Source organism: Protopterus annectens, chromosome 9.part0 (genome assembly GCF_019279795.1).
Source record: "Protopterus annectens isolate FY-2018-M chromosome 9.part0, PAN1.0, whole genome shotgun sequence".
NCBI classification, from domain to species: Eukaryota; Metazoa; Chordata; order Ceratodontiformes; family Protopteridae; genus Protopterus; species Protopterus annectens.
Genome location: NC_056743.1, coordinates 1959864396 through 1959890870, shown reverse-complemented (window position 1 = coordinate 1959890870; position 26475 = coordinate 1959864396). Strand labels below are relative to the sequence as shown.

At 43.6% G+C, this 26475-nt stretch overlaps 1 protein-coding gene across 1 annotated transcript in view; it reads right to left on the bottom strand.

Annotated features, from left to right (window-relative positions):
- The window catches only part of ATP13A1 (ATPase 13A1), a 1617817-nt gene that overhangs the window by 934105 nt on the left and 657237 nt on the right, over positions 1-26475 (bottom strand). The window contains exon 15 of the mRNA XM_044084778.1: positions 11546-11656. Within this exon, the coding sequence (XP_043940713.1) occupies positions 11546-11656 (111 nt within the window). The remainder of the gene's footprint in view (positions 1-11545; positions 11657-26475) is intronic.

Here is a 26475-nt window from a genome sequence, read left to right as displayed (position 1 = left end):
GGTAGCAGATGTCAGGGGCTGCGAAAGCACCTCACTGAGAACCGGCGACTGGCCTAGCGGAGGACTCGTCGCCGGTTTTGGACCTCGGATGCCTGTCTTTTTCCTTTTCCTTGCGCTTTTTATAAACTCTGGTCGTCAGTTGTTCTGACGGCATTATATAATTAAATCTTCGGCCAAAGTAATGAAAGGCAAAATCGTACCAACGCTTAATAGTGCGTTGGTTAAATCTAGCACAAAACCGACAGCTAGCAACGTCGTGGTCAGGGCCTAAGCAAGGAATAAAGTAATAATGAAAATCCTTATGAGGTATTTGCTTCCCACAAGAAATACAATTGTTAACTTTTTCTGACATCGGTCTGGAGCAAGACAAAAGTTTAATGAAGACTTCGGATCTGAAATTCGATTCCGAAAATCTCAGGAGTTGGCCGACCGGCACTTGCGAACTGCTTTTGCTTCGGGCACTGCACGGCAGGAAAGACTGAAGAAAATGGCATCGGCTGCATCTTTTATATCCGTGGTACACTGACGTCAGGGAAGAGGCGACAGCAACCGACGCCGGACCAGGGCTTTGGAATTCAGGCCAACTGCGGGTAGCCTGCCAGCAGGATAACCCAAGTGTAATGACTGCAACAGTGAAACACAATGAACATCGCTCAGGGTTAAGCACAGCTAAATGGGTATTCCTAAAGCTACATGCTCTTCTCCAATAAATCTGTTCATAAATACATTCTTTGCCATGTCCAACTCATGGTGCTTGTACTTTCTAAGGACCTGCTTAAAGTTTACTCTGTGCTCTGAAATAGCTGAATGTTTGCCACTTGAGAGAGGGACAGACATACCTTATCTTCGTGCCACTAACTTTCTATGTCTCACAACGGCCTTAAACTTTCCTGGTAGTTCTTAAGCATCTTTCAGTTAAACATTTTCCACTGCTCACAACTGTGGACATTTTGTTCCTCAACAACACCATTAATTATAGTTTAAGAGGATCTTGTCACCCACAGGCATACCTATTGGTGACTTTTTCCAAGAACACCATTAGCACACCCCCCCCCCCCAAAAGGTCTAAAACAGTACAACAACAATATTAAGAAATTAGCAAAATACAAATGCTAAACACTGTTTTGGAACAGTTTCATTTATTATCAGTGAACTTCAGCAATGATGCTAATAGTAACCATCTTATTTACCTTTAGCTGGCGGGGTTCTTAAAAAGGAAGGGATTTCTTCTTCATTTCTAGTACCGACACTGAAAATAAAGGGAACGACTAAAGAAACTGGATTCCGAGGCATTTCTCTTGGAGTTTAAGAGAAACAGTGCCTGACGCTCAGAAGTATATGTGCTTTCGCTGTAAACAAAACCCATGTGCCATGTTAAAATGCATTTTTCCAAGTCCATAACCAAATTCCCCTTGAAAAGTCATATTGTAAATTATCGCATTCATAATGAATGCAAAATAATGAAAACAGAATTAAAGTAATAAGAGTATTCCCTTCAGCAGAGGTGGCAGAACTTTTCAGTAGGAATATATGCTTCTACACGTGGGTGTGGGGTGGGTTAGGAATGGGAAGCTGTCAGTTGGAGGTTTGGGATGGCTTACAAAACAATTACACTTCTTTGCTCGAATAATGGGATTTTTGCAATTCTGCATTAAATAGGTAGCAATATTTTACACTCGATGCACCCAAAGAACCCCATGTCTGCATTTTAATGCAGTATCTTTAAGACAAGTTTTGTAAATGAATTCAGAATCTACATATGCAGCAAAAGTGATTTCACAAAACTAAACTCAGTTCACTGATGCTGGGATAGAAAAAGTGCACTTTGGTATGAATGCAAAAATGGCTGCTATAACACAAGTATTTTGAAGAAATTACCACCTTGCACAGTTCATGACAAATGATATGAACCACACTTGGATACTGCTGACTTAAATAAATGTTAAATCATAGCCTTCATACTTTTCAATCATACTACCTGAAAATTTAAATGCGGTATAGTTATATTTCTACTTCATCACTGCAGGCTGCAAACATTTTTATGTATGACAAAATAGGGGACTTATCAAAACCTTCTTCTGGGGTCACATTCAAGAGTAGCTTAATTACTGCACTGTAGAATTCTAGGAACAAATAATGAAAAAGTACAGTTCTGTACCTACCATAAATGTAGATGTCCGATAGATATGCAACTGCAGTCCTGACATATGGGTTGTCCTGCCTCAGGCAGCCCTTCGGTCGGCCAGATTCCAAAGTCTGGGTCCGGCGTCGGTCGATGCTGCCTCCTCCCCGACGTCAGAGCGGCTGGAGTACAAAGGCATCAGCCGACGCCATCTTCTTCAGTGTTTCTTGCCCCAGATGCCAGGTGCCCTCCAAGGAAGGCTAAATTTTGTGAATGGATAAACAGAAAAAACAGACATGCACAACAGTAATAAACAGATACACCATAACATATAACCCCAGCTGATAAGTAAGGGGAGAAAGGACCCAAAGGAAAAACAGAGGGGTAAGAGGGAGGGAAAACCTGACTGCAGTTGCATATCTATCAGACATCTACATTTATGGTAGGTACAAAACTGTACTATGTCCTTCAAGAATGCAACTGCAGTCCTGACATATGGGTTGAATACCATAGCCAAGCTGGGGGTGGTAGGACTAAGCAAGAGATGGTGTAGCTAGAAGGCCCTGCAGGACTGCCGAAGCAAAGCCTGCTCGGGATCTGGAGTATAATGGCAGGTTGTAGTGTTTGGTAAATGTATGCACGGAGCTCCATGTAGCAGCCTCTAGAATATCTTTGGTAGCCACTCCTCTTAGAAAGGCTGTGGATGTGGCCATAGCTCTTGTGGAGTGTGGTCTAATATTAGCTGGCACACTTTTTCCATGGAAAGAGTAACAGAATCTGATGCAGTGCCCAATCCATTTTGAGATAGTTTGTTTGGTGACTGCTTTTCCTTGTGCTCCAGCAGCATAGGCTACAAACAGTTGGTCAGTCTTCCTGGTGGACTTTGTTCTGTCCAAGTAGTAGCGAAGTTGCCTGTGAATGTCTAAAGTATGCAGCAGCTTTTCCCCTTTATTTTGAGGGTTAGGAAAGAAAGTAGGCAGGTGAATTGCTTGGTTTAGAGACACTCTGGTTATCACCTTAGGCATGAATGAAGGATTGGTCCTAAGAGAAACTCTGTTCTGATGAAAGATGAGAAAAGGAGGAACTGCCATGAGGGCCTGTATCTCCGAGACTCTTCTTGCTGAGGTGACTGCCAACAGGAAAACTGTTTTCCAAGAGAGAAATTGCATTTCTGAAGATGCTGCTGGTTCAAAAGGAGGAAGAGTTAATTTTTCCAAGACGTAATTGAGGTCCCATGCAGAAATTGGTAGTTTCCTTGGAGGTTTGATATTCTTTATGCCTCTCAGAAACTGTCTTAGCAAGGGATGGGAAAACACAGGTGGATCACAACTGTAATGTGTTGAGATAGCTGAAGCGTGGATTTTGATGGAAGAGTATGAGAGGCCACTGTGAAACATTTCTGCCAAGTATTCTAATATCTGAGGTATGTTCATCAGTGATGCATCCTGGCCCTTGTTGACATTCCAGATGGTGAATCTCTTCCATTTGGCCGAATATTTCTGGTGGAAGGTCTGTGTGCCTCCAGCAAAATTTCCTGAACTTTTTCGGAGAGGGAGTCATGGGTCACAGTCATGGAACTCTCCAAGCTGTCAGCTTTAAGGTTTGCAGGTTCTGATGAACAGTCTTGTAATTGTGTTGAGTCAGGAGCAGAGGCCATTGAGGCAAGGGCCACGGTTTGGTGTGAGTTATGCTCAGTAGCAGTGGATACCAGTGCTGCCTTGGCCAGTCTGGAGCTATCAAGATTTCTCTTGGTTGTTCTGCCTTGATCTTCAGTAACACCTTGGTGAGCAAAGGTAGAGGAGGGAATGCATAAATTGTTAAGGCATTCCAGCTGAAGGAAAGAGCATCCGTTCTCCAGGCTAGAGGATGGTGTATCCTTGTGCAGAACCTTTCCAGGTGATGATTGAGGTGAGATGCAAAAAGGTCTATGTCTGGTCTTCCCCATGCAGTTGTTATTTGTGAGAAAATGCGTGGGTGTAGCATCCATTCATGTGGATCCAAGAAATTTCTGCTCAACCTGTCTGCCAGAACATTGTCCTTGCCCGGAACAAACTGGGATTGCAAGTAGATGTTCAGTTTCAGGGACTTTTCCCAAAGAGTCATTGTTAGTCTGCAGAGGGGGTAGGAATGAGTGCCCCCTTGTTTGTTTATGTACCACATGACAGTGGTGTTGTCTGTCCTTATGAGCAAATGACCTTGCTGAAGAGATTTTCCAAAGGCTTCTATGGCATGTATCACTGCCAACATCTCTTTTTGATTTATGTGCTGATGCATTTCCATGGGAGTCCATTGCCCTTGAATGCATCTGCCGTCCATGTGCGCCCCCCATCCATGGTCTGAGGCGTCTGTTGTAATAGTTTGACTTGTTGGAGCTTTGTTGAAAGGCATGCCTTCGTTTAGGTGACTTGCTTGAGCCCACCACAAAAATTCCCTTTGCAGGCATGGTATGAGTGGTATTATGTCTTCTAGGTTTTGGCTGTGTTGAGACCACAAGCTTTTTAGGTACCATTGCAGCTTTCTCATGTGTAGTCTTGCCAGACGAATTAGAAGAATGCAAGATGCCATGAACCCCAGGGCCTGCAGGGTCTTCCTTGCGGTCAGGTGGGTTAGTTTTGCTAGGCTTTTGAAGTAATCTGTTAAATGCTCTTGTTTCTCCTCTGTGAGGAAAGCCATTTGTAGCTGTGTGTCCAGCTTCGCTCCTAGAAAAATAATCTTTTGGGATGGCAGTAGTCTTGATTTTTGAATGTTGACTGTGTATCCCAAAGCCTGCAGCAATTGAATTACATAGTCCAAGTGTTTTATCAAGGTTTGTTTGCTGTCTGCTTGTATGAGGCAGTTATCCAGGTAAGGGTATATTTGAATCCCCTGGAGTCTGCAATGTGCCACTACTGATGCCAGGCATTTCGTGAACACTCTGGGCGCAGTAGATAAGCCGAACGGCAATGCTGAGAATGGATAGTGCTCTGTTCCTGCAAGAAATCTGAGGTATCTTCTGCAACTGTGTCTGATAGGGACATGCAGGTATGCCTCCTTGAGTTCCAGAGTAACCAGCCAAGACCCCTTGTCCAGCATGGGAAGAAGTTGCTGTAACGTCAGCATCTTGAATTTTGGCACCATGAGAAAAGTATTTACAATGGACAAGTCCAATATAGGCCTCCATTGTTTTTCTTTTCTTGGAACAAGGAACAGTCTTGAATAAAATCCCTGGCCTTGTTCCTGAGGAGGAACTTTCTCTATTGCTTGTATTTGTAACAGCTTTGAGACTTCTATGAGTGCCTCTGCCCTTTGATTTTGTGGCAGGTTTGGCATGCCTTGTCTCGTTGGTAAGGTATGGAAGTGGAACCTGTAACCTCTGTCTATTATGTCCAGAAACCAATTGTCCTTTGTTATAATGTGCCAGTTTTTGAGAATAGAGATAATTTTCCGCCTAGAGGTGCCTCTCTTTGAGCCTTGGTAGGCGGAGTGAAAGGTAAGTCATTGTGATTGTCCCTGTGGTGCAGGTGAACTACCTGTGCCACTTCTCTGATTTTGTGGTTGCCATTGGCGGCCCCTGTAGGAGCCTCGATATTGCCCTCTACCTCGTGCACGCCTGTTCTTTCCCCTTTGAAACTTGTCAGAGTCTGGAAAGGACCAATTCTTTGAAGGCCAATTTCTGCTGAATCTGGGTGGCTGAACCTGGAGGAAATCCTTTACTGTCTGTACTGATTTTGCCTTCTCTTCAACAGACTTCAACACATCCTGAGCATTAGCACCGAAAAGCTTCTGTTTATCCAGAGGTGCATCCAGGAGCTTTACTTTAACATGATCCGGCAGTGGCTGTTCTTTCAACCAAGCATGTCTACGGATAACAGCCCCTGTCGTAGCTGCCCTACATGAAGCCTCCAATGCATCATAACCACACTGAAGAAAATGACTGCTAACCTGCTGAGTATTATGAACCAAATCCTGCAATGCCTTTCTATCTATAGGCTCAGGAGAGGCTAGCTTTTTCTGTAAATCATCCAGTAAATAATCCTGGTACTGAAACATATGAAAAAGGCAGTTAAGAGACCTCATGGCAAGGGTGGAAGAGGTATAAACTTTTTTACCCGATCTCTCCAGGGACCTTGCTTCCCTGTCAGCTGGCAGTGGATTCTTGGCTGAGGAGGTAGCCACTCCTTTGGGGCCCTGTGAAATAGTTTCTAGATCCACAGAGTGGGCCTTAAAGAGATGCTTGTGAGTGTCAGGGACCCTGTAATATCTGTCTGGCTTAACAGGAGCAGGAGGGAGAGAATCAGGGGAAGCACTGGAGTCTGAGAATACATCATCCAGGACATCCAAAACTGGGGGGATAGCTATAGGTCTGTGCTGGGGTAATTTAAGGAAGGTACGTAGCCTTTTCCTAGAATCAGAAAATTCCTGACCCTGCCACTTAAAATGCTCCCTCATGGAATGGAGGACTTCACCGAAAGAAAAATCCTCTGGAGGAGAGACAGAGGGAATTGATTCCTCAGCATCAGAGTCCTCATAAGCCTGGAAGGGTTCTTCTTGGGTATCTGAATGCTCTGAATCCCCAGAGGCTTCCTCTGAAGAGAGGTTGTCTGCCTGCTCAGTTCTAGGCCTTTTTTCTGCAGGCGGCTGAGAACCTCTGTCTGGGTGGGGCTGAGACCCCCTGATAAGAGAGATTAGATCTGCAGCAAGAGACATGATCTGTCTATCAGAAGAAGGGGCCTGAGAAGTAGGTTTAGGATGGGCCTTATCCTGGCTGGCGGCCTTAGCACGTGCAAAGGCCTTGATGGACATGGATACAGGAGGCCTAGCTGCCCCACGTGCAGGGGTAACTTTGTCCACAGGAATGGTGTCGGGTAGATCTAGAACTTCGGTTTCTGGAGGAAAATCCACAACCGGCACCGGTGTAGTCTCCGAGACCGAAGAACGTGTTAACGTGGTGTCGTCGGCCCGGAGCGGTTGAATTACCGCTTCCGAAGGGACCGAAGCACTCGCGGAGGGCTTAGGCGTTATATCGGTGGAAGACGCGGGCCGAGGATGTCAGTCCTGGTCCTTACATTTTTTGGTAGTTTGTGCTGTCCGTTGTTCCGATGGCATGATGTAAGCGTAGGATTCGCCAAAAAAGTCTTCAGCAAATTCTGCCCGGCGCCTGAGAGTGCGCTTATTAAAGCAAGCACAGGCAGCACAGGCCGAGACGTTGTGGTCTGGGCCCAGGCAAGGGAGGCAGTAAGAATGGAAGTCCTTATGAGGTATTTGTTTACCACAAGACAAACAATTATTAACTTTCTCAATTTGTTCTGACATCGGCTGAGGCAAGAAAAAATGTTCCCCAATGGGGTACTTAACTTTTAGATGACTTTGGTAACTGAAAACACAGGAGCTGACCGACCGGCACTTGCGAACTGCTTCTGCTTCGGGCACCGCGCGGCAAGAAAGACTGAAGAAGATGGCGTCGGCTGATGCCTTTGTACTCCAGCCGCTCTGACGTCGGGGAGGAGGCGACATCGGCCGACGCCGGACCCAGACTTTGGAATCTGGCCAACCGAACGGCTGCCTGAGGCAGGACAACCCATATGTCAGGACTGCAGTTGCATTCTTGAAGGACATCTATCAATACCACAAGGTTAACGTCACCTGACGCAACACAGGTTCAGCAGTTCACATCATTTTCTGTATTGATATAGTAGTCAAAATATCAAACCGCTGCTTGGCAGTGTCCCATTTTATTAAAAGCAGCATTTAAAAATAAAAAGGAAAGCAGAAGGTGAAGTGGGCAGGGCAATCACCTCACAACCCCTTTGGACTTGTACCTTCTTACATAATACAACGTAGCCTTGAAGCTTTACAACTTTATGTTAAAGTTATGCATTTTAAACAAAATGAGCTGTAAATGAAATTAAATCCATGACCAGAATGATAGAGCCATCTCCTCACTAAACAGTGGTACTGAAACTGCACACTTTCAAGAGCAGCACCTAAAATTTCCCAGGGTTTCTCCCATTTATCCACAATGCCCTAGATTCTAGCCTCTTTTATGGGTCTCAGGTGTGGGCAAGAAGCACCAACCAACATCCACAGCACATCTGACATGTTGATGAGGACGGACCTGCTCATTCAAACCTTCTGTTATGGTTAAGTATATAATGCTCATAACTACGATGTTCAGCCTCTTCAATCAGTAGGACAGAGTCCCAAGTTTATCCTCCTAGGAACAAACCTAGAATACTTTTGGCTATCAAAGAAGGCCAAGGTGTAGAGAGCACACCCAGCAAATAGTGTCTTGTTAAAGTATTTGAGGAAGTAACATTAAAGAACAGTTTTCTGTAAAAGGCCTGAAAATTAGCTGTTGCTCTAGCCGAACAAGCTGTACAAGCTGTAGGTAAGCAGACAATGGTTTATTACATTCTTCATAACACAGTCTAATGCAATCTGAAAGCCACCAGAACAAAGTGACCTGGGAAACGCTGCAAATCCATTTTTAGAAAGAAATGAGACAAATATGAACCTTTCCTGAAAGACTTGGTTGTGTATGCATAAAACCTGAGCTATATGTGGACAAGCATGCACTTCAACAGATATTCCCCTCTGTTACAACAGCTGTGTTCTAAAAAGGCAAATTAGTTAAGCAAGGTTTGTTTTCCAAATGCCTCTCGATCCTTGCAGAAGACAAGATAACAGGGAGATTTACATACACAGCCTGTAACTTGCAAATTATTTTAGCTACAATTATGAAACAGAAGTGGGTTCTACCCAAATCAGGCAAAAAAAAAAAAAACTAAATACAAATGCCACCTAGGAAAAAGGTCCTTGAATGATGGTCATATATGCAATGTGCCCTTTAGGAAAGTCTTTCCATCCTTTAATAAAGCAAAATCAAACAATGAATCCCTGATGTAACCTAATAATGGTGGTAAAAATGCATTACAGTAGAGTAGCAACTTTGACTTGCATCAAACATTTGAGAAAGATTAACTAAAATGGCAATAACAGGAGATGTGACAGGAACTCTTTTAAAGTAGCCTAAACAGAAAAGTTCCTCTCATGTTTTTCTTTTTTTTTCTCTCTCCACCATAGTATTGGGTTACTGGGCAGATAGAAGGATACAGATGACCAAAGGACGGTACAAAGTGCCCCCAATTACTACTGGAAATGGATTAACCAAAGCCAGTGTGAACATCAAGGTGAAGCAACAGGCTTCTGAAAGACCTCACACAGAGATTTTTCCAGAAAATGAAGCCACAGCAACGTAAACCACACTTGTCAAGCCTAGCAAGGAGGTTACAAGAATGATTCTGGGCTCGTTTTACCTTGCCTTCTGGATGAATTTTAGAATAAGGGGAAACAAGAGAAGGATAAAGGAATCTTGGGGTCTATTCTTATACACCATCTTTGTTACACTCTCCTAGGTTAGGGATTGGGGAAAAGATGTTGCTGCATATGGGATCGGTCAGGAATGCAAACAGTTTGCTGCAAGTCTTCCCCAAGCAACAGAAGATTTCTGTGATAGAGATAAGCGGAGGGACCAACTGAATGACATTGGTAAACAATAACAGATGGTCTGCTACAGAATAGGAGTCCACAGGAATGGGACTAGCTAGCAGTGAGTGGTGGACAATTCCTCTTGAAAAAAAGAGGTAAAAATAACATTTCTCCTGGCTTAAATACCACACCATTACTACACCACTGCCATGCTATCACAAAAGGTGGCAACTGCACTGAAAATGCTTAAAGAGAAAGAGAGAGGAAACCACCCTAACCTTCAGAATATTTACGGGAAGACTGGATTCCCTGTGACAATGCACCTTGGACAGAAAGTTCATAATTTCAATTCTAGTCACAGAGGAGGATGGCTTTTTGATTCCAGATCAGAGGCTTGATGAAAAAAATGAGCAACTTTCAACACAGTCATCCTATGATAATCTCATGGAAGGTGACAGTCGAGAAGTTCAGTTTAAAACTATAAAGAAATTCTGCATAGAGATATGTAAAAAAACTTTCAAAATGCATAAATACAATTTATGAAATAAAGACCCACTGATGTCACAATGACAAACTGGGGCAAAATACCAAGAAACAGTTAAGTTTCTGCCACTTGCTGAAATTTCCTAATAATATGTACCAACATTTTAAATAACCCACCAGCTTGGCATCTATGGCCAAGGAACGAAGATGCATCTCTCCTTCGGGGAAGAGGATTTTGGAACTTCAGATGGCAAGCAGTGAGGGTGTGCAGAAATGGCACTGAATAGTTTTCCTCAGTGATGGTAAAAAGGCACTTTATCTTAAGGTCTGACACTCTGTATACTGGACATGTGCCACTAGCAAGAAGGTGATCAATAATAATGGGACACTGTTTACCCACCAATGTCACTGTAAAGGGTTTGCATGTGAGGTAGCAGGGTCATCATCAACCCCATTTTTACATGGGTCGGGGTGTTGCATCAATTGTCATTATCTCTGTCGATTCAATTTCACTCTCCTACCTCCTTTGACAGTCATGCCTTTATGTCAAAGGTCTTTGCTCATACAATCCATCCATATCTTTGCTGGACACCCAGGTTTCTTCCTGTCTCTCCCAAATCTTCTTCACATGTGGAGTTACATGCTTTTTTTTTTATTATTATAAAATTGCTACAGTCCTACCACCTAAAGAAATAATGTCACAATATGTCCAGAATATAAAGTTTTAAGGGCATACAAGGTGTAGCAACAGTCATTTTCTAGGATTCTAAGATGGTTGCATTCTTAGGCATATTGACGTTCAGTATAACTTCATACTCAAATGCAACTCATATACTCTGATAGCGCAATATAAGGCAATAGCAACTTTGAATCCTACCAGAAAACCTACTGTCACAGTTTGAGGTAAAGTGGTGTTAGCCAGCCAACTCACAGCAGACTCTTCTATGTAGGACTCAATGATGGCAAACCTCCTACAAACTAATCTACTGTTGGAAAGTAAGAGGATATGCAGCATTCTCTTCTTGCATGTATCTCTAGAAACAACAGGCAACATGTGGAAGGGACTGGTCAACTTTCTTGTTCAACAAAATTGTGTTATGTATACACCATCACTGATGGTTTGTACTAGTAATGCATCCTTTGGGAGGCACCATCATCCACAGTGGAGTATGGCAAACTGCCAAGACTGTCTGCCTCTCTTAAATGACACAACAAAACATTACAAAATCTGACCACCACTGGGTTGCCTAAACCCATTTTTGAAGTTCAAAGTCCCACATGCTGGTTTGGAAGTGCAGTGATCCAACCCATATGTCACCCGGCAACTCTGCCATTTAATATCTCATTTATAATAAAGCCAAGCAAGCTTATCAGCTGTTCTACTAGGAATCAAATAAAAAGGATGAAACAAATGGCAACATTAACAACAAAATGCAGAAGGTCTGCCTACGGTTTGCTTAAGAAGTGGTTAACCTGTTGGTGACTGAGTTGTCCGATCTCTTTGTATCCAAGAGCTAAAACTCTTGCTCCTTCTCTTGATATATCGGTGTGAACAGAATCGTAGTGGTTGGGGAACTCTGCAAACTGCAATAAATAAGAAAATACAAACTTAACAGCAGACTAGCTAAACAAATAGCATTGCATCCAAACACACACTCATTCACATATAAAATTTTAGAATACTAAACCTTTTGGCTATCAATTGACTGGCAGGCATAATTGTTGTACTGCACAAAGTGAGACAAGTCAGATTTCTGAAACTTGAAAAGTTCAAAGCTAATATTCATGAAATGAACTACAACTATGACAATGCAATATAATTTCTGGTCACACAATTATTTTTTTTGGGGGATGGCTCCTTTCAAAGCCTCAGTGAGAAGCGTTTCCCCCCATGTATCTGCTAACTTATGCAATCGATATTAAGGTTACAGAAACTGAAGAAAAAAAAAAAGACACTCAAGAGTTGCAGTGACAAACAGGGCTGCTTCCTCAATGAAGGCTATATATATCCAAATGAAAGACACCATACACAGAACACTACAAATACAATGATATAGGCTCAAACAGGGCTGCTTCCTCAATGAAGGCTATATATATCCAAATGAAAGACACCATACACAGAACACTACAAATACAATGATATAGGCTCACAGGCATTTACTAGTCTGTTGATCTGTGAGGATTTTAAGACGTCTAGCTTTAAATTCACATGGTAGTTTTTAATCTTCAAGTTTTGTGCAAGAATAACCCACAGGTGGGCAGAAAGTACAGCTGTGTAAGAATTTACCTGTTGCAGTACTCTAGTGCTTTGGAGTTATCTCGACAAATAACTTACATGTTTGGCTGGGGTACCAAAGCCAAAACCTTCCCGAAAGCCAGGCATCCAACTAAGAACCAAGCCAATGGGAGTATGGGTACACAAGCGGATATATGAGCATGAGATCCTCAGACTACCTCAAAGCCAGGAGACTTCTAAGGAAACCAACATTAAGTAAAAGGTCAGCTAAGAGGAGGGAAGATAGAGAACGGCTCCACAGTCCAAAAGAAAATAAGATGATAATGCATTGACAGGAATAAAGGGGGAAGGAAGGGTGGGAAGTAATACTGCAACAGTGATCAGGAGAAGATCTACTGTTATGGTAAGATCTTACACAACTGTACTAAGTCCTTCCTTAGATCACTGTTGCAGTATTCCAATACTGTTGGGTGACTCCCAAAGGTTAATATTTAGAAAGGATAGACTGATCAGGCATAGGGGAATTGTCAATTAATATAGAGAGGAGAGATCTGGCAAAGGAAGGCTCTGGATCTTAAGAAGGTGTCTATTCTCTAGAGTTTAGGGAAAGTGTGTACAGAAGCCCAAGTGGCTGCTTCTAGAAGAGCTCTGTAATCAATTCCTTTGTAAAACGCTCCAGAGGAAGCCCCACTGCACTAGTGGAACTGGCTTTAACTGAAAAAGTTAAGAATTTACCACAGTGGACGTAACAAAAAGAAATGGACTTGGAAATGCAGTTAGCAATTATTTGTTTAGAAACAGGGTTTCCCAACTTTGCCTCCTGGAAGGAAACATAACAGCTGGTAAGTTTTCCGAATGTCATTAGTCTTATCCAAATAAAATCTGAGCTGCATGTGCACATCCAGAGGATGAAGGATTCTTTCACCTTTGTTCTGAGGGTATGGGAAGAAGGTGGAAGATTTATGGCCTGCTTGAGAAGCAACTCATTGACAACTTTAGGCATACTGGCTAGAATCTTTGCTTTCCCCACAATGTCTTTTTTAAACAATAATCAACTCATGAGCATATCCACATGCTTAACCTCTATTTTAAACAATACCACAGGTCACCCTTCTCAGTGCCAGAAGCTTACATCAGAGCTTCAGGCTTACCTAACCCTTGAAGACATCCATATCTGCAAGTGCCAAAGACCTGACTTCAGAACAATAACATCCCTCCCTCTGTAGTAATGTAAATTGCACCTACCATGCACTTAAGGTCTTTGGAAACTGTAGGGGTGTATCCATATTTATTAAGCCTTCCAGATGTCTCAAGGAAGATAATACAATATATCAACCTAGACCTTTTACAGGTCCCTATGTATCTCACCACAACAGCCTACTACATAACTGTTAATGCCTCTACACAGCATACCAGTTACCTAAATCAACTCATAAGCTACCTACCAAGTCTAATTATCATTTTCTGTGGTAGACTTTAATTACAAATCTTATCAGCTGGCAATGCCCAAGGATTCCATTACTTTGTGTATACCAACTCTGGTGCAAACTGTTCCCCATTCCCACCAGTGGTATTTGCCTCACTGACCTTGTCTTAAGAAACTTCTCCCGTTCCTGTTCCATTGCACCAGACTCTATGTCTCTGGTAAAATCCAATTACCTAGTTGGTAATCTTCATCTGTAATATAAACCTCCTCACCCATTAAAAATGAACAGTATTTTGGAAAGTACAGTTGTGTACACTTAACATAAATGTTGATGTTTGAGTGTACTCACTGTTGCAGTCATCACATTTGGGTTATCCCTGCCAGGGTAGCCCTCGGCCGGCCCTAATACCACAGGCTTAGTATTTCTGCTTTGGTTTCTGTCGTTTCAGGACTGATGTCAGGTCATCAGTAGTAAAAAGTAAAGCCGCCAACACCATTATGTCAGTCTTTCTTGCTAACCCAAATAACCCAAATGTGATGACTTCAACAGTGAAACACGAAGAACATCTAAACTTACACTACAGCATAAAAAGGACCTGCTCTCCACAAATCCTTCCTTTATGGAGTACACTTCCCTTAGATGTAAAGCAAAGTAGCTTCCTGACCCCTCTAAGTGCCACCTGGATGCATGGATGGGAAACCATAAAGTCACTCCTGGTCTGGCTTTTCAAATCTTCAAGGAAAGGGGACAAAGTCAGCATCAGTTATTCATTTTGCAGAATACTGATAAATTGTGATCTTGAGGCTAGGCTACAAATTATTTACCTGCCTAATAAGTACCTATAAACTTATTCTAGTCAATTCCTGGTGAACTGATATGGGTTCAAACTAAACATGAAAAGTGTAGTGTACTGGCATTGCATTTGACAAATAACTGCTGCTCTCAAAATATAGTACAGACACCAAACTGAAAATGTATTCAGGGATCTTGAAAAGTACAGATGCAAAAGTCCTACTTACCTATAACAGCAGACATTCAAATTTCACTCTGCCTCAGTGGTATACAGGTTCTGTACCTGCCCAAACCCACAATGGCAGCTTTCCAGAGCTCAGAATTCCCACCACTGACTCCCTGTGAAAGGGAATTGGCTAAGCCCCTCAACATCAGGTAAAGTCTAACCCCTGTTACATGAAGTCAGTTCATAGGTTCGTACTAGGCTAACTGCCCTTGCGAGCCATTTTAAGCCTAGCCAATTATCCCCTGTGAGATTCAAACCCTGTAGCTTGTGTTTGCAAGGCAACATCTTAACCATTAGGCCATCCTCCCAAGTTGTTCAGGCTTTTAGTGCTAAGTAGGAAGAACCAAGAGGGGGCAGAAGATAGAAATGCCTGAAACCAACCAATCTACAGTCACAAGAAAACAATGTAAATAACCAAAGCCAACCAACACAAGGCTGGATACCATCAAACTACATATAAAAATAAAGTGTTTGGTGGGTGGGTGCTGCCTCTGAGGCAGAGTGAAATTTGAACATCTGTTATTACAAGTAAGTAGGGCTTATTCAATGTAAGTTCATCATTCCCACTGCCTCATTAGCATGTGGGTAGTTTCCCAAACCCTACCCTACCAAGGAGAAGCAAGGAGCCCCTGCAGAATGATCTTTGCAAAGCCTGCTCTGGAAATTAAGAATCCAGTTTATAGTGTTGTGTAAAGGTAAGAGCAGATATCAAAGTTGCTGCCTCTAGAATGCTTCTAGAACCCACTCCTTTCCAATATGCCACCAAACAGGATAAAGCTCTGGTGGAGTATGCATTAATCTTGCCGGGACTAGATATACCGTGGTGGAAGAAACAAAAAAAATCATTTGCTTAGAGACAGGTTGACCCTTTTTAACTCTACAGTAAAAAAAATAGCTGTTTAGCTTTCCTGAAGGGCTTTTTTTGTCAATGGAGTACCTGAGCTGCCTGTGCAAATCCAAAGTATGCAAAGTCTTCTCTCCCCCTGTTTTTAGGTTCTGGAAAGAAAACGAGACTGATGGCTTGATTCATGGTAAATTCAGAAACAACTTCAGGCATGAAAGACAGATTAGTGTGTGAAACAATCTCTGTAGAAAATCAGATAAGGTTGGCCCACCATGAGAGCTTGTGATTCAGAGACTCACTTTGTAGATGTCAGAGCAATAACAGTTTTCCAAATTATGAACTTCAAATCAAGTGCAACACTCCTTTCATAAAATGACCACAAAAAGAGAAGAAAGAGAGGGATCCATGGAGAGATGAGCTGAGATGCACCATCAGCAAAATAAGACAACCAATCATTGAGTAGTTCACACAAATATTTTAAAACCAGAGGGGTAGACACCATTTTGGGCCTTCTGTTACAGGATCATAGGAAGTTACTAGGCTAATGGCCCTGGGGCCCTTACAAGCCTAGCCAACAGTTTATCCCCCAAAAGAAACCTTAGTCAGCCCCTGTCAATGACGGACACAGGCGGAACCACCTGGGAAAAATTTGTGGTTTCCCATCCACTCAACAAGGTTGCGCTTGAAGAGGGTTTTGACTATGTATCACTGAAGAAGGCATTTTTTGCAGAACCGGTCTGTTTAATAAAGTCATGTTTGTTCTGTAACCCTCGGGGTTTTCGTCTATCTTTTACTTTGATTCACTTTTCTGCTGGCCTACAGTGGTTTTCGTATGGTTTATTCTGGCCGTGCAGTGCCTACGCGCGGAGCATAGTGTTTGGATTGCGCTTGAAGATGGTCAGTGAGGTACTCTGACGTGGATGGGAAGTCTATTCCAGAGATGGGGCATCCTCTGGGAGACAAACCTGTCTCTCCAGCAGGTTTTGTTGATGTCGCATATTAGATTCAGGCATTTTGAGCGGCTAATGCGTGAGGAGTTAGACTTGCGGATATAGAGCATCTCTAGTACAACAAGGTCTGAGACTGCCTTGTAAGCAAGACACAGATCACCTCTGAGCAATCTGTATGATACAGAGTACAGTGATAGTGATTTGAGCCTGTCCGCATAGGTTAGGTGTTGAGGCCATGGATTCTCTTTTTCAGGTATTTCTGTGGACTTTCCAGTTGGTGCAGATGTTTGGAGAGGTACATATCAAATGGGGCATTATACTCAATTAATGGTCTAATGAGGGAGTAGTACCAGAGATAACAGCCTCCTTTTTTCTGGATGCAATCTCTTTACTTATGAGATGAACCAAGTAAAAGGCTTTTCTGACCACTGCCGCTACATGATGGTCAAATGTCAGGTCATTATCAACCTGAGTACCCAGGTCTCTCACCATAGGTTGTGTGCTTAGGGGGTTGCCGTTGATGTGGTAATCAGTAGGGGCCGTGTTTTTGCAGAATGGTATGATGATACATTTTTTGCGTTTAGCTTGAGGCCATGACTTTGGCACCAGTGATAAGTTGATGCGAGACCCTCTTGCAGTATATTAACATCATTTGGGGAGTCAATAACAGCACCCAACTTACAGCTGCCCCACAAACATGGTTAGCCACAGGTCTTTTGTCATTGCCTGGACCACTGAGAAGTAGATGCCAAACAGTAGGGATCCCAGAACAGATCCCTGGGGAACTCCACTAGTGACAGGTCTATCGGAAGTGGAGGTGCCTATTTTGACCCTGAGGGTCCTTGTCGGTGAGCCAGTTGGTCACCCACCTGATGAGATAGGGATTTACGCCAAGCTGTGTTAGCTTTTCTATGATGTCCGAGTGGGGGATTGCATCAAATGCCTTGGCCAAGTCAAGGTAAGCCGTATGTACTGACTTTCATTCATCCAGGGCCTTGGTGACAGTCTCAAAGAAGTCAACCAGGTTCAACAGGCAAGATCTGCCCTTGACAAATCCAAAGTGTGTGGGGTCAGTTGCCTGGAGATTGCTTATGTCCTTGTTTATGAGATCCATAATAATACGCTCCATGGCTTTACAGAGCAGACTTGTCAAGCTAATAGGGTGATAGTTTCCAGGTTCAGTAGTGGCACCACCTTTGCGCAAGGGGATGACAATGGAAGTTCTCCACTCTGCTAGAATGAAGCCTGTACTTAGGCTGTGGTTGAATAGGGTGCTCAATGGCGAAGTCAGTTCTTGCTGGAGATGGTGAAGAATACATAAAAACTACACACAAAAAAATAAATAAATAAAATAAAAAATAAAACTACCACGGCCAGTAAAATCCAGAACTTTAATTTAACATAAAATAAAAAACGCTAGCGCCTTGGCACAATGCCTTTCAAGAGTACAAAAAAAGCACACCCCATTACACATTTAAATAATCATTCCTATTAACCAATTAAGACCAATTAAAACATAAAACCCATTAATTAAATTATATAAAGCATTTCCAATTGCATTCTGAATTCAGCCCAGCAGGTGTCAGCATATCAAACTTCAAAATAACAACAGTCTCTTTATAAAGCAATTTATTATTTTAATTCTCCAACACTCATAGCTAACTTTTTCTAAAATAGTCCCTTGTAAACAACCATTATACCTCCCGTGATAAACCAAAATATGTAAGGCTAAAGGGCTCTCAGCTCTTTTACTTCTGATGTCTCTAAGTGCTCCTGTAGTCTTACCTTAAAAGATCTTTTACTTTCACCTACATAAAAAAGACCACACCTCAAGGCATAAACAATGCCCTCAGTACTGCAATTAAAAACACCACTAGGTATGAACCTAACATTATTAATTTTATCAAAACAGCAAACCATGTGCTTACAGGTCAAACAATTACCACACGGAAAGATGCCTAAATTTTTTTAAGTTCCTTCACCGTCTTAACACTAGAAGTTTTATAACGATTGTGTATAATCCCCATCCCTTACAACACAACCTCTCTTACAAGAGAAATAAGGCTTATCGGGCAAAAGTTTAACTAAATCTTTATACTTAAATAAAAAGCCTCAATAAAACTTAACATACAAAACCATCTCAGTAAATACATTATATGTAGTTACAAAATGAAGCGTGTTCACAGAGACTGCATTCCCCCATCAACAACCCACCTATCTCTAGGACTATGGAGCTTCCTCTCATCCTGGTCTCCAAACATTAACCTAAACAAAGCACTGTTTATGGTATGCAAATCATACCACCTCTGTCTCAACATCTCACATGTTCTGGACAGTTCCACTTTCAATTCTTCAGGAAAATTACATAATACGTCGCAACTCCCCATACGGCAAATGCATCAATCAAATGGGGCGGATGGCAACTTCTGCCATCTCGAAAATGTATATAATTTTCAAATTTCCTATGTACCATGGTCTTAATACTGATCCCTACTGAACCTTCAAGTACTAAATCCAAAAAACAACTTTATTACCACAATGTATACCATCACACTGTAAACCAAAATTATTCTGCTGTAAATCATGTAAAAAAGCTTCCACTAAACCTTCCCCTCCATTAGATAAAAAAAATTAGAATACAGCCTGGGATACTATCAGGTCCCATGGAAGCTGTGTTCTTTGCCTTGGATAAGGCTTTAACACTTGATCTATGGAGATGTAAGGTGCGGGACAAGTATTGGGGATGTTGAAAGGGCCTTTGGGGGGGACAGGGGGTGAAGTTGGCACACAAATACAATTTGCATTTATACACAAAAAAGAAGTTATGTTCTTACCATAACGTTCCATGTGAATTGTTCATCTCACCTTTGTTCTTACACATGGGTTCGGAGCAAATCCTCAGCTCTGAGTCGGCCGCTTCACAAGCTCTGCATCTGAAAGAAAGCTCGAGGCACAGTCTATATCCCATGATCCTCCTCTACCATACCTCAGATCTAGTTTGCAAGAAAAACCCAGAAAAACAGTACTCAAGACTGCGTCTGATTCTCATACAGACAAACCTACTAGAAACTGAATACTATAAGTACCACCCCCAGATAGGCAAAAAGAGAATAGGCTGCTTACTGAGGACTTGGTAGAGAAGGCCATTTAGACAAACCAATCAGACACTAGTCATACCCGTTCTTCCAGAACGTGGTGGGGGATGGAGGGAGGGATTGTAAGAACAAAGGCGAGATGAACAATTCACATGGAACGTTATGGTAAGAACATAACTTCTTTATGTGAAATTGTTCGATCCTGCCGTTTGTTCTTACACAAGGGTAGCGTCCCTAGCTCCATTACCCTAGGTGACTTATGGAAGAACGTTCCTGAGTACAGTGGAACCAAATGATGCTCTGTCCTTGGAGGACCTGTCAACTTTGTAATGAATGACAAAAGTATGAGGTTTTGCCCACGTAGCCACTGCACAAATAGTATCCAGCGGGAGAACAGCGGCATGGGCAGAAGACGTAGAGATGGCCCTGGTAGAATGAGCCTTAGGCTTGAATGGAAGTGGTTGCTTTGAAGCAGAATAAACAAAATTTATGCAGTCCGAGAGCCATTTGGATAATGTCCGCTTGGTCACTGCCATGCCTTTCTTAATTTCTGCAAAAGACACGAACAGTTGGTCCAATTTTCTATAGTCTTTTGTCCTGGCCAGATAAAATCTCAATTGTCTATGCACATCCAACTTGTGTAGCATGTATTCCAATTTGTTTGAGTGATTTTTGAAAAATGTGGGTAGTTCAATGGACTGATTTATGTTAAGAACTGAGCATACCTTCGGAAGAAAGGACGGATTAGCACATAAGGAAACTCTATCAGGGTGAAAAATCATGTATGGCGGTCTGACTGACAGTACTTGGAGCTCTGAAATTCTCCGAGCCGAGGTAATAGCGATGAGAAACAAGGTCTTCCATGACACATATTTAAATGAACAGGTTCACGCTGGTTCAAAAGGTGGTAGCATAAGCTGAGACAACATCAAATTCAAATTCCATGGGGAGATTGGTTCACGAATGGGTGGTCGGAGGTGGAAGGTACCTTTCATGAATGCTCTACAAAGCCTGTGAGACATGATGGAAGAATGCCCTTCACCTACATGAAAATTTGATATGGCCGCTAACTGCACCCTTATCGTAGAAGTAGAGGCTCCTTCGTGAAACAGTGTAGATAAAAATTCTAGAATTTTGTGTATCGGGGCTATCAAGGGGTCTAAACCTTGTGTAGACACCCAGCAAGCAAAACGTTTCCATTTGCTCTTGTATAGTTTCCTGGTAGAAGGTTTGTGAGAAGAACGCAGAATGTGCTGTACTGACAGAGACAAAAACTTTGACCTGGCTAAGTTGGGAAGTGGAGCAGCCAAGCTGTCAATTTGAGGGATCGTAGGGACGGATGAGGAACTCCCGATGAGTGAGTCAAAAGGTCTGGCTCCGGGTCCAGAATCCATGATTCCTCCATCAGGTGGGCATGAAGAAAGGGAAACCAGATCTGTCGAGGCCAGAATGGTGCTATGAGTATGATTGTCCTTTCCAGGTTCCTGGCTTTCTGTAGAAATTTGGGAATCAAGGGCACAGGAGGGAAAGCATATAGGAGACCCGGGGGCCAATCGTGCACTAGTGCGTCCCTGGGAGTATCCCCCAGAGGGGGAAGAAGGACAAAGTAGTTTCTGAATTTGGCTTTCAAGGGGGATGCAAAAAGGTCGCAGCAAGGGTGGCCCCATCTGCGGAAAATTCTTTCTGCCACTAGGTTGTTCAGGGACCACTCGTGAGGTAACAGGATGGCTCTGCTCAACCTGTCCGCAATGACGTTGGATGACCCCAGGATGTTCGTTGCTATCAGAAAGCGACCTGTGGACGCTGCCCATTGCCAAATTCTCAGGGCCTCTCTGCATAATGGATAAGATCTGGTTCCACCCTGCTTGTTTATGTACCAGACCACTGACATGTTGTCCGTCTGAACTGCCACTGTTCCCAGAGGTAGAGAGTCATGAAAGTGTTGCAACGCTAGGAACACTGCTCTCAGCTCCAGAACATTGATATGCAGGTTGTACTCTATCTTGGACCACTCTCCTTGGACTGTTCTCCCCTGAAAAAGCCCCCCACCCCATCAGGGAAGCGTCCGTGGTTACTGTGGCTATAGGACTGGGTAATACAAACGGATGACCCATCATTAGGTCCTGGCTGTTTAGCCACCATTGAAGATCCCGCTTGCAAGATTCCATGATCAAAATGTGGTGAGACAGAGGGAGTTGTTGGAATGACCACTGCGCGAAGAGTAGCCACTGGAGGATTCTCATGTGCATCCTGCCGAGGGGAACTGCAATCAACGTGGCTGACATCAAGCCCAGTACTTTTAGCACTTGTGCCGCAGAAACTTTTCTGCTCTGAATCAGAATAGCGACCTGGTCTTTGAGGGTTGATACTCTTGTTTGCGGGAGTTTGATTAGTCTTGTAGTAGTGCCTAATTCCGCCCCTATGAATGAAATATGCTGCGAGGGCGATAAGGCTGATTTTCGAAATTGACAGAAATCCCTAAACGGGAACAAAGGTTGATCGTGTATACTCTGGCTTGCAGTAGACGATGCCTGGTGGTGGCGGTGAGGAGCCAGTTGTCCAGATATGGAAACACCTGGAATCCCATCCGCCTCAGGTGAGACGCCACTACTGCCATGCATTTGGTGAACACCCTGGGGGCGGAGGTGAGACCAAAGGGCAGTGCTCGAAATTGGAAATGACTGGCTCCCAAGCTGGAAGCGCAGATGATCTCGGGAAGCTATGGCCATTTTGATATGGTAGTAAGCATCCCGGAGATCTATAAAGCACATGCAATCGTCCATCTGTAGAAATGGAAGGATTGATTGTAGTGTGACCATCCAGAATTTTTCCTTCTTCACTAAGGTATTGAGTTTGCTGAGGTCCAAAATTGGCCTCCAGTCCCCTGTTTTCTTTGGAACTAAAAAGAACCTTGAGTAAGTTCCGGATCCTATCTGGTTCGCCGGGACTGGTTGGATGACTTTTTTTGAGCAGCCTTTTTATTTCTACAGCTGCTTGATTTCGCAGACTGGGTGGAACATCTGGAAATCTCCTTTGATGGGGGGGTATTGTGATAAAGGGAATATTGTATCCTCTGGTTACTATGCTTTGTACCCAAGAATCCGTTGTAAGACTTAGCCAGGCATCTGTTTATAAAGCTAAGCGACTCCCGACTGCCTTCTGAGTATGACAGTTGGGCCTCCCTTCAGGAGTGCTGGAAGAGCTTCCCAGGGACGCTATCCCTGTTGCCATGGTTCTGCGGACCGCCTCTGCCTCCTGGGTGGCGTCTTCCATTTCTGCCTCCTCCTCTGCCTCTGGAGGGTGCGTTGCTCTGTATGGGCTGGTAAGATCCCCGAGTTTTAAGGAACCACATTTTTCCACCTCTTTGCCCTTTGGGGTATGGTCTGGTCGGAGCGGAAAAATGAACCCCTATGGCAGACAGGGTCTTACCTTCTTGCTCACACCGAGTGAGAGTCTCCTTTACTTTGGGACCAAACAGGGTGGCACCATCAAATGGGGCATTGGTAAAGGAAGACTTGAAGGCTTCCACAAAGGAGCAAAGGCACATCCAGGATTGTCTCCGTAGAGCAATCGCTGAAGCTGCAGCCCTACTCGATCCCTCGGCTGCATATGAAATGAGCCTCATGGACGAGTTTACTATCGAGGTGAGGCTGTTAAGTTGTGCTGTTACCTTTTCGGAGACAGCAGCATCTGTGTTACCTGGAGAGTATCTCCCAGCTCTTTAATGAGATCTCTCTGAAGTCGTATAAAATGCGTGAGGTAGTTCAGCGAACGCATGGAAAAAGTTGCTGAACTGAAAACGCGCTTCCCGTATCTGTCCATAGTCCTGGAATCCTTATTAGGAGGATGAAAAGAGGAAGATGACTCTGACATTTCCTTCTTCGTGGCTGCCGCTACCACCATAGCATCCACTGGGACTCCTTTTGTAAGGTAAGCCTGGTCTCGGGGAGCAGTAATGTATTTGTTCGGCTTCCTAGGGACTGGTTCCACTGTATTTGGGGTCTCCCACGCCCTTCGAGGTATCAGTTCCATCAGTTCATCGAAGGGCGGGGTCACCCAGGAGGTAGAAGGTTGAGCCCCAAATGCCTTCAGCAACACCAATTCGTCCTCAGTGGGGGCAATGGTCTGCCAATCACCCCTCTGTTTCAAGATCTCCAGAATGTCAGCAAAAGAGACATCCTCTGAGGGGGACCGTGGGGACCCCTCTGGCTCCTCCAAATCGGTGTCTGATGTGAGTGATTCTTGTGGAGAAGCAATGTGCCTCCTCTTGCACAGTCTTTTCCTCAGGACTTCATCAGAAGGGGCATCTGGTGAGGCTTCCGAGGAACAGGGGACACCCTCTGGGGTTGACTGATTCATTGGGTCTCTACGCTTGGTTGGGATCGCTGGTACAGAAACAGAACGTGGCCCTTTAAGGGAAGGAGACTATGACTCCGATGAGGTGAATGTCTTTTCAGACAAGACCTTCCTCATAACGTTGAAGGCACTGGAGCCCCGGGCCGAGGACTCCACCGGATCCGAAGAACACGGTAGTTTCCCCGAGACCAGGACCACGGGCTCCGACCCTAAGGACGGAGCTGAACTAATCTGAGCCGAGGCCCCGAGAGGAAGAGTCGGAACCGAAAGCTCAGTTCGACTCTTGGCCCCGGAACCAAGGAGAGATCGTTGGCTTCGTGACTCCTCGATGGGCTCCGAGGGAGTCGAGGTCAGTGGTGCCGATCGCACAAAAGTAGGCTTCTGCACAGAGGGTTCTACGCTCATCGGTTCCTCTTCTGCCGGCTCCGAAGACTCGAAGGGTCTCGGAGGAGGATCTGCTGGAGATACAGGGAGGGCTTCCAGTTTCAAGACCAACTGGGACGAAACCGCAATTAACTTGGACAGAGCCATATTCTCCATGAGCTTCTGTACCACACGATCCATGTCAGAGCCCGATAAGGGTCTGGAAGAACGGGTCGAAGGGGCCGAAGATGTCACCGACCGAAGGATCGATGGTGGAGGAACCTCCGACACCGGCTCCAAGACCTGGGGCTCGATAAGAGATATCACTCGGTGCTCGGCCCCAAGGTCTGTGGAGCCGGCGACTGAACCTTAGAAGACGTGCAGATGACTTGGGCTCCGACACCTTCGAAGACTTAGATGTCTGATCAGCCTTTTCCAAGGCTTCTTGAAAATCAGGCTTTAATAAGCCCCTCTCTATCAGCTTCTTGCGCCTTTCCATCATGACCCTTCCACTGAAGGAGTGACAAATAGAGCAGTCCTCCTGCAGGTGGAGACGGCCAAGACAGTAGATGCAGGAAGCATGGTTGTCAGTGATGGACATCTTCTGTCCACACTGACACCTTTTAAATCCAGATTTAACTTTTTCAGACATGGCTGAAAAGAAACACTTTACTAAGCAATCAAAGGTTATAACAATAATTATATAACTCTAGGTTACTAATGATTATGAACAGTCCTAATTAACTATTAACTATAGATATTTGAATATAAGACTATGATATATATATATATATATATATATATATATATATATATATATATATATATATATATATATATATATATAGGAATAACGAGTAGATATCAAACACACAACTATTAATTAGCTAAATACTAGGAGAAGGTTTACTAAGTTCTAGTACTACTAACTGTCAGAGCCCTGACAGAAAAAATAGGCCCAAGCCTAAGATTATCTATATAAATCTCTAAAGATAATTAAACCTGGCTAAATATACACACATACACACTAATCTAAGTATAATACTAGTAAAAGTTTTAAACAGTTCTAATATTAGCAAAAAAATTAGAAAAAAATAGCAAAATTGCTAACTGGCCCGAGCTCTCTCGATGTGATCAGCTGCAGGGGCAAACTAGATCTGGGGTATGGTAGAGGAGGATCATGGGATATAGACTGTGCCTTGAGCTTTCTTTCAGATGCAGAGCTTGTGAAACGGCCGACTCGGATCCGAAGATCGGGTCCAAACCCGTGTGTAAGAACAAATGGTGAGATCGAACAATTTCAAATTATATATTTCTTCCCTTTTCAATAATGTGGATAAGCTTACGGGTTTTAAAAGGTGCACCAAGTGTGAGAGAAAAATTCCAAACTCGGACGCGTTTACTGTTTAGGGCCAAGCTCACCTTGATTTCCCTTGTAGCATCTGTGAGGGGTTTAATACAAGAGCCATCCAAGAAAAAAGAATAAGTTGAGTTTGAAGGGCCTTATGCCCACTCCATCTTCACCAGGGGCTCAATCCCCCTCTAAGGAAACGTTAGGCTCTGAGACGAGGAAACAATGTCACAAGGAGTCCAGGGCATCTTCAAAGCCTCCTAACAAGGTTCCGAAGGATTCGGATCTGAGGACGTTGGCACCGAGGCCTATGGCGGCTCCATCGGATCCTATAGATTTGATGGCTTCAAGTGAGCCTTCAAATTTCTCTAAGTCTCCAGATGCTAAAACCTTGGATTTGAGCTCTCTTTCAATCTCTTGGATGATGTCTTTTCTTCCATGACGTCAGGGGTATAAAACAGGCAGCCGATGTCATTACATCAGTTTTTCTTGCCCCAAATGTCAGGAGCCCCCAAAAAAGGAAGCTAGTATATGGTGGGGAACACCACCAGTAAAAAGTAAATACCAATGCCATTAGGAATGGCCATAGAGAGGAGAGGTAGAAGGATAGGAAAGCCAGGGGGCTGGAGGGAGGCAAACCAGGACTGCAACAGTGAATACACACAACATCTGCATTTATGGTACATGTACACAACTGTACTATGTTCTTCGTGTTTCACTGTTGCAGTCATCACACGGTTGATTCCCAAAGCTGAGGAAGGGT